The sequence below is a fragment of the Rana temporaria genome, chromosome 9 (assembly GCF_905171775.1).
Source record: "Rana temporaria chromosome 9, aRanTem1.1, whole genome shotgun sequence".
NCBI classification, from domain to species: Eukaryota; Metazoa; Chordata; class Amphibia; order Anura; family Ranidae; genus Rana; species Rana temporaria.
The window spans coordinates 145,132,264-145,146,759 of record NC_053497.1 but is presented as its reverse complement, the minus strand read 5'-3'; the positions used below and the strand labels follow the sequence as shown (position 1 = coordinate 145,146,759).

General features: G+C 44.3%; 1 protein-coding gene across 2 annotated transcripts in view; it reads right to left on the bottom strand.

Moving 5' to 3' along the window:
• Window positions 1-10,670: 10,670 nt before the first annotated feature.
• The window catches only part of ST6GALNAC6 (ST6 N-acetylgalactosaminide alpha-2,6-sialyltransferase 6), a 79,416-nt gene continuing 75,590 nt past the window's right edge, over window positions 10,671-14,496 (bottom strand). For both annotated transcript variants that reach the window (XM_040324749.1, XM_040324748.1), the window contains one exon: window positions 10,671-12,286. In XM_040324749.1, coding sequence (XP_040180683.1) covers window positions 12,082-12,286 — 205 coding nt within the window. In that variant the 3' untranslated portion in view covers window positions 10,671-12,081. The remainder of the gene's footprint in view (window positions 12,287-14,496) is intronic.

Here is a 14,496-nt window from a genome sequence, read left to right as displayed (position 1 = left end):
GATTTTCTCTTCCTGTTTAACAGAGTGTGATGTCTGGGCATACAGCCAAGATAGATAACATTTCTGATTGGAGGAAAGGCATACACTAATCTATAGCAACCTTCACTGACAGAAATTTCAGGCTGCTTTTATCTGATGTGTCTGAGAATCTGTCAGGAGTTACGAGGCTGATAACAGAGGAACGGTTCAGGAGAGAGCTATGGGACTTAGCTCTTTGAAGAGAGATAACAAAGCACTGCAGATGTATGTGCCCAGCTCAAATTTCATGAATGGGGTTTACATCCAATTTAAGTGGTTACAAAAGTAAAAGATAAAGACCTTTTTCTGGGAGATGATCCTTTACGGAAATCCCTCTCCTCCTCTTACAGTATATTACTTGTGGTTACATCCCAGCACGATCCTCCATATTTATGTAAATGGAAAATAGACCTTAACCTTATGTTCTCGGAGGACCAAAAGAACCGGGTACTTCTATTTGCTTACAAGTCTTACCTTTGCAGTAAATACCAGGAGTTTACATTTGACGTTCTGGTATCGGAGAGCGTCAGAAGTAGCGTCACCATTTCCTGGCCCGTTGTGTTGGCGATGTGGTTCCCAGACTGGCATATTATTCCATCTCTTCTGTCCAAAGCTCTGCCCTGGGCAAGAGACACACAATTTCTCTGATGTAGTTCCACTTTCACTTACAGGTCTACTGACTACATGGACTGACTACATGGACTGACTACATGTGGCAGTCCTCCCCCCCCCCTTTTGTAGTTCCCACAGTGCAACTCACTCACTCTCTTGCTCCAGTGCCTCCAGGAAGACTGGTCCAAGGACATCCCCCTTCATATTCCACCCGACCTCTCCTGCTGGCATGGCCCATGTCTATTTATGAGGTCATCTCTGTCCCCTGCTAGGGATTGGCTGCGGCCTCATAAATATGTATGGCAGCCCCTCCTTACGCCCACCCTCTAGTTCTGAAAGTTTCTACAAACTGATGCTGTGTACACACGGACGTTCCGACAACAAAATCGTGGATTTTTTTCCCGACGGAAACTTGTCTTGCATAAATACGGTCACACAAATGTTGTCTGAAATTTAGAACGTCAAGAACGGCGGTCACGTACAACACTACAGCGAGCCGAGAAAAATGTAGTCCAATGATTCCGAGCACGCGTCAAATTGATTCTGAGCATGCGTAGGATTTTTGTGCGTTGGAATTGTGCGATCGGAAATTTTGTTGTCAGAAAAATTGAGAACCAGCTCTCAAACATCTGTTGTCGGAAATTCCGACAGAAAATGTCCGATGGAGCATGCACACGGTCGGAATATCTGACTAAAAGCTCAAATCGAACATTTGTTGTAGGAAATTCCAACCGTGTGTAGGCGGCATTACAGACCTGGGGGAAGTGCCAGAGAGAGCTTCCAAATGAGTCGTCACTGAACCCTGAACCAGATTCCATAGCTTAGGCTTAGCCCTGAGCTAAACTAAATGTACATGCTCTAGCTAGCACAATCTACTAGAGGGTGCTAAATACAGTATGTATTTTACATTTTAGACTGGGGGTGCCCCAAGATTTGTCATATTTTTAAAGGCCACTGGGGCTGAAAATGGGTTTAGAAATGCTGTATTGGATAATGTAAATGTTTTCGACAACACAAAGAAGCCACACAGTTTTTTGGTATTAAAATTAAGATTTATTCATTATTATGTAAAACCATACTCTCTTCATTTATTGTTGCTGCAGTTATCCCAATCAGTGTTTATCACAGTTTATAGTCATTGTTTAAAAAGCAGCTGTGCAATCAGTTTGGTAGCATGCCACACCTCTTGTGTTACTTATAGACCCATCAGTGAATTTGGGCGGGGTATCTGGGCACATGTAGGCAGATCTAGCTCTGCACCGTAAGTCTTGCGTTGAATTTAGTAGTAACATGACACAATAAGTAGTGTTCTGTAATGAGGAAGGTTTTAGCCTGACCCAGCCTGGCCATTTGGCAATTGTGGCGTTTGCCAGAGGGGCTGATGAGCCTTTTGTTTTATACAGGTATCTGTACCCCCTCCCCCCTGAAAGGTGTCAAATGTGACACCGGAGCGGGGGAGGGTCCTGAAAAGCGGAGGTTCACTTTTGGGTGAACCTCCGCTTTACGCTGGCCATACATTATACCATTTTCTTTTTCAATTCCCTTTGGATTTACCTACGACTATGTAGTGTAAGGGCCTTTCTGATTGCATACAAATTGAAAGTGTTTAGGTTTGTACTCCTAATTTATAGTTTTTGTAAATTTAAAGGAAAATTGCACATTATAATTGTATAACATATGGCCAGCCTTAGTCCCCTATCACAAGACCTATCATAGGAGACACCTATGGAGAAGCCATCAGAGAAGCATAGCTTGTAATGACTATGGTAGTTGGGTGGTGTTAGGAATTCTATTTTGACCAACTGGCCACGGTGTTCCTAAGATGTGTATTGAGTTGGCATGTGACACACCATGCCAGTCCCCATGTAGAAAATAAATATATCAGTTGGGGTGGAGTTGGCTTGTGATACAGAACCACAGAATTTGGCATACCTTATTCAGGTACAACAGTGTTGGTGACTTTGCCCATCAAGCAGGCCCATCGTGACAAGGCAAGCAAACCAAGAAATTGCTTGGGGCCCAGAGCTTGCCTGGGACCCCAAGCAGGGCCCTTGACGTGCTTCCTATAAATGCTGCAGCCGCCTGAGCGCTCTATAGAGCGCCTCAGGCGGCTGCAGCACTGCTGCCTCTCTTGTCACTTCTTCCCCTTCCCTGTAATGTGGCCGAGCTCCTCTCCCTTCCTCCTATCAGTCCGGCCGGGTACCGTGCGGTTCAGGAGATTCAGTTTCCTGTTCCCAGCCGGACTGACAGGAAATGCACACTGAGTGCTCACTTCCTTTCAGTCTGGCCGGGAACCGAAAACTGAATCTCCTGTTGCGTGGTACGGTAGGGAGGGGGGGGGGTAAAAACAACATGGGGGGGGGGAGTAAAAACAACATGGGGGGAGTAAAAAAAACATAGGGAGGGGGAGTAAAAAAACATGGGGAGGGGGGTAAAAAAACATGGGGGGGAGTAAAAAGAACATAGGGAGGGGGAGTAAAAAGAACATAGGGAGGGGGGGAGGGGAGTTAGAAGGACACAGGGAGGGGGAGTAAGAAGGACACAGGGAGGGAGGGAGGAGAGGGGATAAAGAGATTTAAAAAAAATTAAACTGTATCGCTATGCTGTGGTTCCTGTAGGCTTGCGTGCATGCGTGTGTGCGTGCGGGGGGGGGGGGGGGGGGGGGGGCCTCCATGTCCATTTTGCTTGGGGCCCCCAAATTCCCCCAAGCACCAAGGCTGCTTTTGGCTCCCACTCCGGCCCAGGCTGACAAGCTGATTTTAAAAACGATAGAATTTAGATTTTCCTTTTTTTTCTTCTTTTTTTTTTTACCAACATTTCAAAAATATAATGTTAAAATATTTTTTTTTTACTGGAGGGCCTAGACCAGTGGTTCTCAACCGTGCTAGTACCGTGACCCCTTGATACATTTTCCAAAGTTGTGGGGACCCCTAACAGCAAAATTATTTTCGTATCGTGGGTTGTCACCACCCAAGGCAGGCCAAGTAATTTGCGCCCCTAACCCACGGACATTTAGCGCTCCCTGGGTCCCTTCCACTTGTACAGTATTAAAACCCCTTATGATACATTTTAGGCTGTACCACTCTCAGTCGCAAAAAGGCTAGGAGAGTGGTGCAGGCTTCAGGAACAGCCCAGGATTCGGTGACCCCTGGCAAATCGCCATTCGACCCCCAAGGGGGTCCCGACCCCCAGGTTGAGAACCACTGGCCTAGACATTCTGTTGTCCAAGGCTCCAGTCACACGTCTGCATTTTTCGTGCAGAGCAGCTGTGTTGTAATGCATATTAGATGCATTACCATCCATCCCTATGGACAGGGCATTTTGGATGGAAATCACACAAAATATGCAGCAAGAAAGATTTGTTTTTTTAAACGTACTGTACGAAAAATACAGAGGGGTGAATGAAACATTAGAAGAAAACAAAAGGGCAACCCTGTATTAAATACTTATTATCATTATGTTGCATTAATTCACCATGTATTATAAAAAATACATCTATCTGTGTAACCCCAATCCTTATTAGGCCCCTTTCACACAAGGCGGATCTGTCTCAGCGGAGTCCGCCAGCTCAGCGGAAATCTCTCCATGGATCTCCGCTGAGTCGGCGGATGACAGGTCCCTCTCTGCTCACTGAGCGGGGAGGGGCTTGTCCAGCGCCGCTGTCTTCTATGGAGAGATCTGATGAAAACAGACAGCATGTCCGTTTCCATCAGATCTCACCCGATCCGATCCGCCATGGACGGATGGGGACGTATCGCTATCCGACTGATTTTAGCAGATCGGATGTCAGTGGACATGTCTCCGCTGACATCCGACTCTCCATAGAGATGTATGGATTGGCCGTTCAGGTCCGCTGACAAAACTGACAGGCGAACCTGAATGGTCGGACTGTGTGAAAGAGGCCTTAATGTACTGTAATTAAAAGATTAAAAAAAATAAGAGTCTTCAGCACCCCCAAAATAATTTGCATTTTTGTAAATTAAGATTTCTCACAAAAACCACTTCCCCAGACAGCTGCTTATTCGCCTTATAAAAGATCTGCACTCACTACATAAGGCTCAGATATAGATAGAGACTGTACCTTACCATTAAAAGCAGCATTCAAATATGACCTTTGAATATACAAACTTCAGTACACCCTTCCAGACTTCAGAATAGTCTGAGATGCAGCTTACATAAATGGCTGCTGTTGCTGAGAAAATGCTTCCATTCTTCTTAAATTCCATGTATGGCTACCAGGTATCCAACTTGGACCAATGTAAGTATGTATGTGCCATCCCTGTGAAACCTGGAAATCACTGCAGTAGGCACTGCTATTCCAGTGCTCTATAGCCTTCTGTGTTGAGTGGTAACCCTGTTGCCTATTGAACACAGGCGGTCACCTGCTTAAGACAGCAACCATTCAGAGAACACTTTCCATTTTTTCAATGAACGCAAAGTGTTCTCTGATTGGATGAGGTGGAGATTGTGACATCACCGCCCTGTCTCTCCACCTTATCCAATCAGAAATTGCTTTGCTTTAATTGAGAAAATGCAATGTGGCAGGGCAGCCGCTCATCGTGGAACCCGGAAGCTAGTGTATATCACTAGAGTAGCTTTTCAGCTTCCAGGGGATTCCAAAGGTGGGACACATGCATACTTACATTGGTCCAAGCTAGACCACTGAAACTATGCAAAATTAGCCATACCTAGAGTTCGGCTTTAAAGGTGCAGCCAATACTCCCCTTAAGATCTGTGTTTAGCGCTCTCAGAGTGGAGATGAATGGGATATTATAGTGTATGTAAACCCCCAATTTTTATTTTTTTTTGCCATCACACCTTAAATCATTTTGGTAACAGCACTTTCTGTTTCAGGTTGACAACACAATGTCACTGCCGTGCAATTAGCCATAGTGTTGTCAATGCCAACCTTCTGTATGCACTCTTTCAGTTGACCTTTGGTTTGAGGTTTGTCCAATGACCATGCATACCTGAAAGGCAGCCCAACTAAAAAAGTGCAGACATCAGCCAGAAAAAAATTTTTTGGTTAAAGTGGGAATTTAATTGACAGAATCTTGTTCTATTAAAACCCTTGGTCTATCTGCAAGCAGAATTGCAGTTTTTTTTGTGTCTGTTTATTTATTTTGATTGCCTATTTTTGATGTTTAGGCAGAGCTGCTATTAAATTTAGTTGCCAGGCAATACAATAGTTGCCTTGGCCAATAGTTAGGAGATCAATTGATTTCCCCCTAATTCTGGAATTGCTGCTCTTCTCTATTCTGTTACTAGGTGGCCGGGTATCTGGTGACATTGGATAAGATAAGGGCATAGCAGGAACAGATTTTGAATGAATGTGGTGCCTCAGCCAATGGGTAGGGATTTTTTTGGTCCCTTGGCTTGTTGCGAGAGCCTATTTATTTGGATGGAGTCGGGTGATCAGGGTTCTGCGCCACCTTGATGGCTGCCTGGGTGGACATTGCCCTGGGCTTCTAGGCCAGAAATCTAAGGCCTATCCTGGGGACATCTGGCTGCTAGGCTGTCTGAGGGCGATCCGGAAGCAGAAGAGCAGCATAGGGTTGGGACTGCAGGCTTGTAGTCCAACCAGAAGTAACAGTTCCACCGGCCGGGGAACCAGATCAAAGGTAGAGGGGAAGCTGTCACCACTAAGGGACCATCCACCTTGTTACCGGAGACCACTGTGAGTAAGCTGAGGCCAGTACCTGAGCAGACTTCTCGTCAACAGTGAAGAAGTGGGAAAACCTCAGCAAGTGCCAAGTCAAGAACCCAGCCGGACAGCGGAGGTGACGCTTGTCCAGGGACCTAACGTGTCCGCAGGGGTGACGCCTGAAGAGTATCTGTGAGAGCCAAGCCAAGGACCCAGCTGGAAAGCGGGGGTGGCGCTTGAGGAAGATACTGAGTGTTACCAGTGGAAGAGCTCAGGGGATCCAGTGGCTAGTGGATCTGAAAATTAATGAGAGAAACTGGGAGCACGTTGTGTAAAGACCCACCATGAGTGATAGTGGGGTAAACTAAGAACTGTATGTGTTGAAAATAGTTTACTTCAATTGCCGTTAGTAACCGCTACAAGATTGTTGCCATAGGAGAAAGCGGTCCTACCTATACAGAAGTGGTATCCGGCTGGAGGCCTTCATCTGTATAGCTGTCTACCTATAGAAGTCTCGGAGTCTGCCAGTTATCTTTGCATCTACCTAAGGGTGTCCTGGCCCTAACCCTCTCTCTTCTGTTTAAGAGAAATTTCTTTGCATTCAAAAAGTGTATCTTGCATTACACCCAACATGCCTTGTAACCCACTCTAAACAGAAGGATGTCAGTTGTCCCTAACTCTGAAGGTAACTATTATGCCGCGTACACAGCTCATCGGAATTCTGATGAATTCCATCAGAGTAAATTAGAACATGTTCTATATTTAAACTCTGTTGGAATTTCTCCGATGGGGCATACACAGGGTCGGAATTTTCTTATGGAAAAAGTCGGTCAGACTTTTTCCATCGGAAATTCCGATCGTGTGTACACGGCATTAGGCATCGAGGGGCCCAGGACTTTGCTACACCTGAAAGGAGGCAGCCAGCTGAAGAAGACCAAGATGGCAACGCAGGATCTGGTCTATGTCACCCGAACAGCACATCAACGGGACAATGCAGAATTTGATGTGCAAGTTTGTATGTATTTTAATTCATACAGAAAAATACTGCATTAAGAAAACTATATAAAGTGAAGCACAATTCAAAACATACGTAAAAATGGGTTTGCATACACTTAAGGGCTTCAAGAAGGCTGCTTGAAACTTGTAAATGCAATGTAATGCAATTCAGACTATTTTCACATGAACATATGAGGCATGAACATAGACATCTACGTAGCCATGATAATCAGACTGTGCTTTAATGTTATAACTTTAATGTTATAATAAAACTTAGGTTTAAAGAAATAACTACAAAGCCTACAAATAAGAAATTAAAGTATGAGAGCTGGATAGATTGGGCAAAGGCTAGAACCCCTGGATGGTTGGTACTGCTATCTAGGGTTCTACTATGGAGATTATCCCTCACTTCCTGTCCTCGCGTTTTACCAGACAAGAATTAAGGGGAACTCTTCAACAGAAACACGAATTGGAAACAAAAATATGCTTTACTTAGGGTAGGGGAAAGCCCTGCCCATGTCACATATGTATTCCTGTATGTGTTGCCTTTAATGAGTTCCCCTCACTTCCTCTCTGGTAAACAAAAACGAACAGAAAATGAAGATAATCCCTGTAAGAAAGCCCTGGATAACCAGATCGTTTTGATGGGGTGGCTGGTGACCGGGGAAGTCTATGTGTAAAATGATGTTTGTATTTACCAGAAGTAAAATGCAGCACTCAAAGTTCTTCCATTGATGTCCTCCCCTCACTGCCCTTTTGTCATGGTTCTAGACTAGAGGATTCAATAATTGGAGGCAGCAATCATCGGGGGGAACTACACCGGCTTGGACTAGCAATCTGGCATCTAACATATGACATGACGGGTAAGTGTTTCTGATAGTATTCCATTTTTTTATACATTAGAGCCTCACTTTGGTTTGTAGCATCCAATAACATGCGTTCCACATATTATACCATGACCTGCCTTGTATTTTTATATAAAATATTTAGATGCTCAGAATCTTTCAAAATATCACTCACACAGACAAAAAAAATCTATAAACTATAGCTATGTGTGCATTGCACTAATCACCATTCTTCCATGCTAGTGAAGGGCTAGACAAGACAAAGAGAAGACACCTGGACTACAACAAAATGGCTCCCTAACCTGTCATTTCTGAAACACAGAACAATAAGATTGGGAGTTAGAGGGTATCAGTACACCTTTTGAACCTTTAATACCCACAATTAAGACACATTTAAGGCCCATGCTAAAGTCCACAACTGATTGCATCTTAATTTGAACAAAATCACAGCCACCATATATGCCAAGCCTTGTCCTCCTTGGGAGAAAATGTCAGAATTTACATCAGTTAGGGACATTTAGATGCTGCCAATTTCAGGGTATTACCTGTTTCAGTAGTATCAACATTTATAAAATGTGACACTAATGTACTGCTACTAGCTAATGCCTATCAGCAACATTAAAATTTAAAGAGGTTCTCTGGGACAATTTTGAATATTTAAAAATGTTAAATTTTTCATCTCAATAAAGTGTACATCATTTAAAATTTCTGCAAGTACAGAAAAAAAATGATCTGCCAAAAATTCAGAGTGCTCTAACTTCCTGTTTTGTCTGAGAACACAATGCCTTTTGTAGGACTGAAATCCCCAGAGGTGTTCTCAGCTCATCCTTCTGGACTATCCCCCACCCCTCTCTGTCTCTTCACATTCATACATTGATTACATTGATTTTGGTCTTAGCAAACCAATAATGCTTCTGTGACTCCCGGAGACATTTACGCCACACACTGTTGCCCCTACATGAGTTTTACAAGCCTGGTGATGATTTCATAGGGAGTAATGAAAGCCATTACTCACTACAGGAACACGGTAAAAAACATGTAGCGACATGATCTAAAGCAACCATTCCCAACCAGGGTTCCGTGGAACCCTAGGGTTCCTCCAAAGATTGCTTGGTGTTCCCTGAGATGTGGATGTTTGACTTCCTATTTTAAGGTGTCTGTATAGTTCTGGGGTCAACACCACTTGGTAGAGTGAGTTGCATGAAGCCAACAATCTTTTTAGCTGTTCTTAGGGATTGCATTTGACCACCACTTTAAGGGTTGCCTTATTCCCCATAACCACAAATGTAAGGGGCATTTTTTTTTTCACTATCCACCAAGGAATTGGTTTTAGCAAGGGTTCCTTGAGACCTGAAAATGATTTCAACTATTCCTCTGGGGTAAAAAGGTTGAGAAAGACTGATCTAAAGTGAAAGGTTTGGCCAAAAAGTGGGTAATACCTGTTACGGGTAGTCTTAGGCCCCATACACACGAGAGGATTTATCCGCAGATACGGTGCAGCGGACCGTATCCGCGGATAAATCCTCTCGAGGATTTCAGCAGATTTCTATGCGATGGCGTGTACACACCATCGCATTGAAATCCGCGCTGAAATCCTCTGGCGATGACGTGTCACGCCGTCGCCGCTATTATGACGCGGCGACGGGCGCGACGCTGTCATATAAGGAATTCCACGCATGCGTCAAATCATTACGACGCGTGCGGGGAATCCCTTTGGACGGATGGATCCGGTGAGTCTGTACAGACGAGCGGATCCATCCGTGGGATCCGATTCCAGCAGATAGATATTCTGTGCATGTCGACAAATATTTATCTGCTGGAATTCTGAAATATCCGCGGATAAATATCCGCCGGAGTGTACACACCATAGAATCTATCCGCAGAAACCCATTCGATGGGATTTATCTGCGGATAGATTCTATCGTGTGTACGGGGCCTTAGCCTGAGCCCCTAACTGAATTCAGTGGTGCTAAATTGTATTGGCTGTTAAGTAGGGTACTTCCACGTATGCTCCTGTAGGTATCTATGGCAGCACCTCTCGTAACCCAGTGTAATCTCAGGCCCCATACACACGAGAGGATTTATCCGCAGATACGGTCCAGCGGACCGTATCCGCGGATAAATCCTCTCGAGGATTTCAGAAGATTTCTATGCGATGGCGTGTACACACCATCGCATTGAAATCCGCGCTGAAATCCTCTGCCGATGAGGTGTCGCGCCGTCGCCGCTATTATGACGCGGCGACGGGCGCGACGCTGTCATATAAGGAATTCCACGCATGCGTCAAATCATTACGACGCGTGCGGGGAATCCCTTTAGACGGATGGATCCGGTAAGTCTGTACAGACGAGCGGATCCATCGGTTGGAATGGATTCCAGCAGATGGATTTGTTGAGCATGTCAGCAAATATCCATCTGCTGGAAATCCATCCCAGGGGAGATTTATCCGCGGATAAATATCCGACGGAGTGTACACACCATAGAATCTATCCGCAGAAACCCATTTGATGGGATTTATCTGCGGATAGATTCTATGGTGTGTATGGGGCCTCAGAGCTCAGGCTTTCAATAGTCTTTGCAGGAATCTGCATTTTACCATTTTATGGCCACTAGCCAAACTCAGTTTCTACGTCAGGTTCTTTTACTGGGGCTTCTCTGCTATGACCAGGGGTCCTGTTCCTTGGTGTTCACCATCTAGTGCATTTATTATGAACCTGTTTTTTTTCAGAGGTTTCTATAGTTTCGTTAAAGAAGTTTGAAGAGACTCCTAGACACTGCAGAGAATGGAAAGTCATTTTGAAGGGTTCCTCTGTGTTAAAAAGGTTGAAAAAGGCTGTCATATATTGATGATACAGCACGGGTACACTTAAGTGTTTCTGTAAATCTTCCATCAAAAATATAAACTAAGCTCCGTGGACTTCAACAGTGCCCATGCAAAAAGGTTCCTTTAGGTTCACTGATCTGCATTCTTGGAATGACCAGACTGCCTGCACAGCATCCCTATGTAACGTCTCTGCCCGAACGTTGTCGGCCTTAAACTGAACAACAATTGTTACTTTAAGCATGATGGTGTTTGCCTTTATCTGTGCCTGTAACTAAGCGCGAACACCACCTTCCATGATTTTATCTTGTTTTCAGAATATGCTATGGGCTGTTGATTCTGTAGTTTGACCTTATGACCATGACTAGGAAACATCCCATAGTGCATCCCATACCTGTTTGGTGAGTTGTTGGTGAGACTGGTTACCCATTTAATTCCACCACTACTGCCACGGTAAGTTAATACCAATCTGCGACAACCTTTTCAAAGGGTATGTGAAAGAGCTTAAGTCTTTTTAAGCAACACACTTCTAAAATGAATGTGGTGTAGGTAGGTTTCTTGGAGAACCTCTTTAAATGACCAAATATCACTGAAAGTTAAATAACAAAGGGTAATAATTTGTGGATCAATGGCTATAATAAACTGGCTTTGTTCTACTTCACCATTGTTTGAATTGCAGTTGTAAAATAGACAAAAATAGGAGTATCTTCAACATTTCCTCACTGTTCCTTGTCAAAGTGACCCATCATGACCAATGGTTTTTAAAACAATTACTTGGGTCCCCAGCAACCAATGGGCTTCTTTTATCTTCTGATCTGGCCTGGAAAGAAGTTAAGAAGTAGCCCACTAGTTGCTGGGACCAACCTAGACATCACTCCTTTGCGACAGTCTCGATCATGAAGCCCACTGTGACTGGTTTGTCCACCGAACGCAGTGCCTGAGTGAATAGAAGCACATACAACCTCCCAGAATCCCTTGCTTCACAGCCATATCTATACAGTGTGAACTGGCCTAGAGAAAAGACCGGTTCTGGCACTCGGGACATCCTGTGTCTGAGCTTCACCTTAGGCTGGAGAGCACTCTATTCCGTACACAGGAGACCAGTGAAGGTGGAACAAGGACAGACAAGACATTAAAATCACAATTTAGTTTGAGTTGTCTGGATCTTTGAACCACTCGGGGTGTGAGAAAGAGATGTTATATACAGATGCCCAGCGGGCAAACACCAGTTTCTCCGTGATGAAGCGATGGTGATTGCCTCTTCGTCCACGCTCATTCTGAATGTAAGTGGTACACTCATCAGAGCCTCTAGGCTCATAGTAATGATACGCCATCTTGTGCTGTCTCTTGCTGAGGATGGAAAAGAGAAAAGACAAGTACTTTGTTAGAAGGTGACTAAAACAGATAAAGCAGTTGATAAAATAACTCATAAGGCATAGTACATGTCCATCATTATTATGATTATTCACAAATTATCTTTACATTTTTTTAAAGAACAGTATGATACCCAGGCCCGGATTTACTCCCTTTGCCGCCCCAAGGCTGGGTCCTTCAATGCCGCCCCAATGCCGGGTCCTTCAATGCTGCCCCCCCGCCAAAAAAACCTGAAAGTCTCCCAACCCATGCCCATCATTGCCGCCTCACCATCATTGCAGCCTAACCATCACTGCCGCCTTACTGTGCCCTCATTGCAGCCCCCCTCACCATCATTGCAGCCCCCTCACCATCATTGCAGCCTTACTGTGCCAAACAATGTAGCCTCACCAGTCAGTGTGTGCATTACGCTCATCGGGCATCTCCTGCTCCGTCACGGAGCTCACTGTAAAAAGTTTGGGCACGCTGTGATAGAAGTCCCGCCCTCCTCCTAGACCAGCTCGTGTGATAGACAGAACTCTGCCTCTACCACACGAGCTGGTCTAGGAGGAGAGCGGGACTTTTATCACAGCGTGCCCAAACTTTTCATAGTGAGCTCCGTGACACAGCAGTCTCCCACTGTGTGTTACAACCGGTGCCGCCCCTGCACTCACTGCCGCCCCAAGGCCTGGCCTCTGTGGCCTTGTCAGGAATCCGGCCCTGATGATACCACTGGCAAAGCTCTATAACAGGGGTCTCCAAACATTCTAAACAAAGGGCCAGTTTACTGTCCTTCAGATTTTAGGTGGGCCAGATTGTAGGTAACAGGATTAGAAAATACCTTGGTGTCAGTGGGAGTAAACCATGTTTTAACCACTTAAGGACCGCCTCCTGCACATTTACGTTGGCAGAATGGCACGGCTGGGCACAGGCACGTACCTGTACGTCCCCTTGTGTAAACACACCTTCCCCGTTCTTCACAGTGGCAATGTCACTGATCATCTGTTCCCTGATATAGGGAAAGGCGATCAGTGATGTCACACGTCCAGCCCCGCCCCCCCACAGTCAGAAACACATATGAGGTCACACATAACTCCTACAGCGCCCCCTAGTGGTTAACTCCTAAACTGCAATTGTCATTTTCACAGTAACAATGCATTTTTAAAGCATTTTTTGCTGTAAAAATGACAATGGTCCCAAAAATGTGTCAACATTGTCTGATGTGTCCGCCATAATGTCGCAGTCATGAAAAAAATAGCTGATCGCCACCATTAGTAGTAAAAAAAAAAAATATTAATAAAAATGCCATAAAACTATCCCCTATTTTGTAAACGCTATAAATTTTGCGCAAACCAATCTTATTGCGATTCTTGTTACCAAAAATATGTAGAAGAATACGTATCGGCCTAAACTGAGAAAAAAAATTATATCTTTTTTGGGGGTATTTATTATAGCAAAAAGTAAAAAATATTGTTTTTTTTCCAAAATTGTGGCTCTATTTTTGTTTATAGCGCAAAAAATAAAAACCGCAGAGGTGATCAAATACCACCAAAAGAAAGCTCTATTTGTGGGGGAAAAAGGGACACCAATTTTGTTTGGGAGCCATATCGCACGACCGCGCAATTGTCAGTTAAAGCGACGCAGTGCCGAATCGCAAAAAATGGCCTGGTCATTCAGCAGCTAATTCTTTCGGGGCTGAAATTTACTAAGGAAAATTAGTGCAACTGCAAAGTGCCCAGTCTATTTGCCTTTAGTAAATCAACCCCAGTGCAGCGCAACACATTGCAAAAATGTTTTAGTGCAGTGCAGGAGCCTTCCAAAATGATTTAATCTAAAATGATAATCACTGCATTATTGTTTATTGTGGTAATGAACAATGCAGAAGTGGGAATGGGCCCCAACGGTTTTGATTACACTTTACAAGTTTAGGGATGAATTTAATATTCTAGAGGGAATTATCTTCAAAAGATATGCATGCTAATCAGGGAATATCCGATTGCCTCTTTGGGGATCAGGAAGGAATTTTTTCCCCGCCGGAGCAAATTTGATCATGCTTCCTCGGGATCAGCTGTGAGTATAGGATTGTGTATATAGGATTGTATAATTATTATTTCTCTCCTTCTATTGGTAGAACTGGATGGACTTTTTTTTAACCTAAATAACTATGTAATTCAGTAAAAAAAAAAAAAAATACTAAAGGCCCTCCA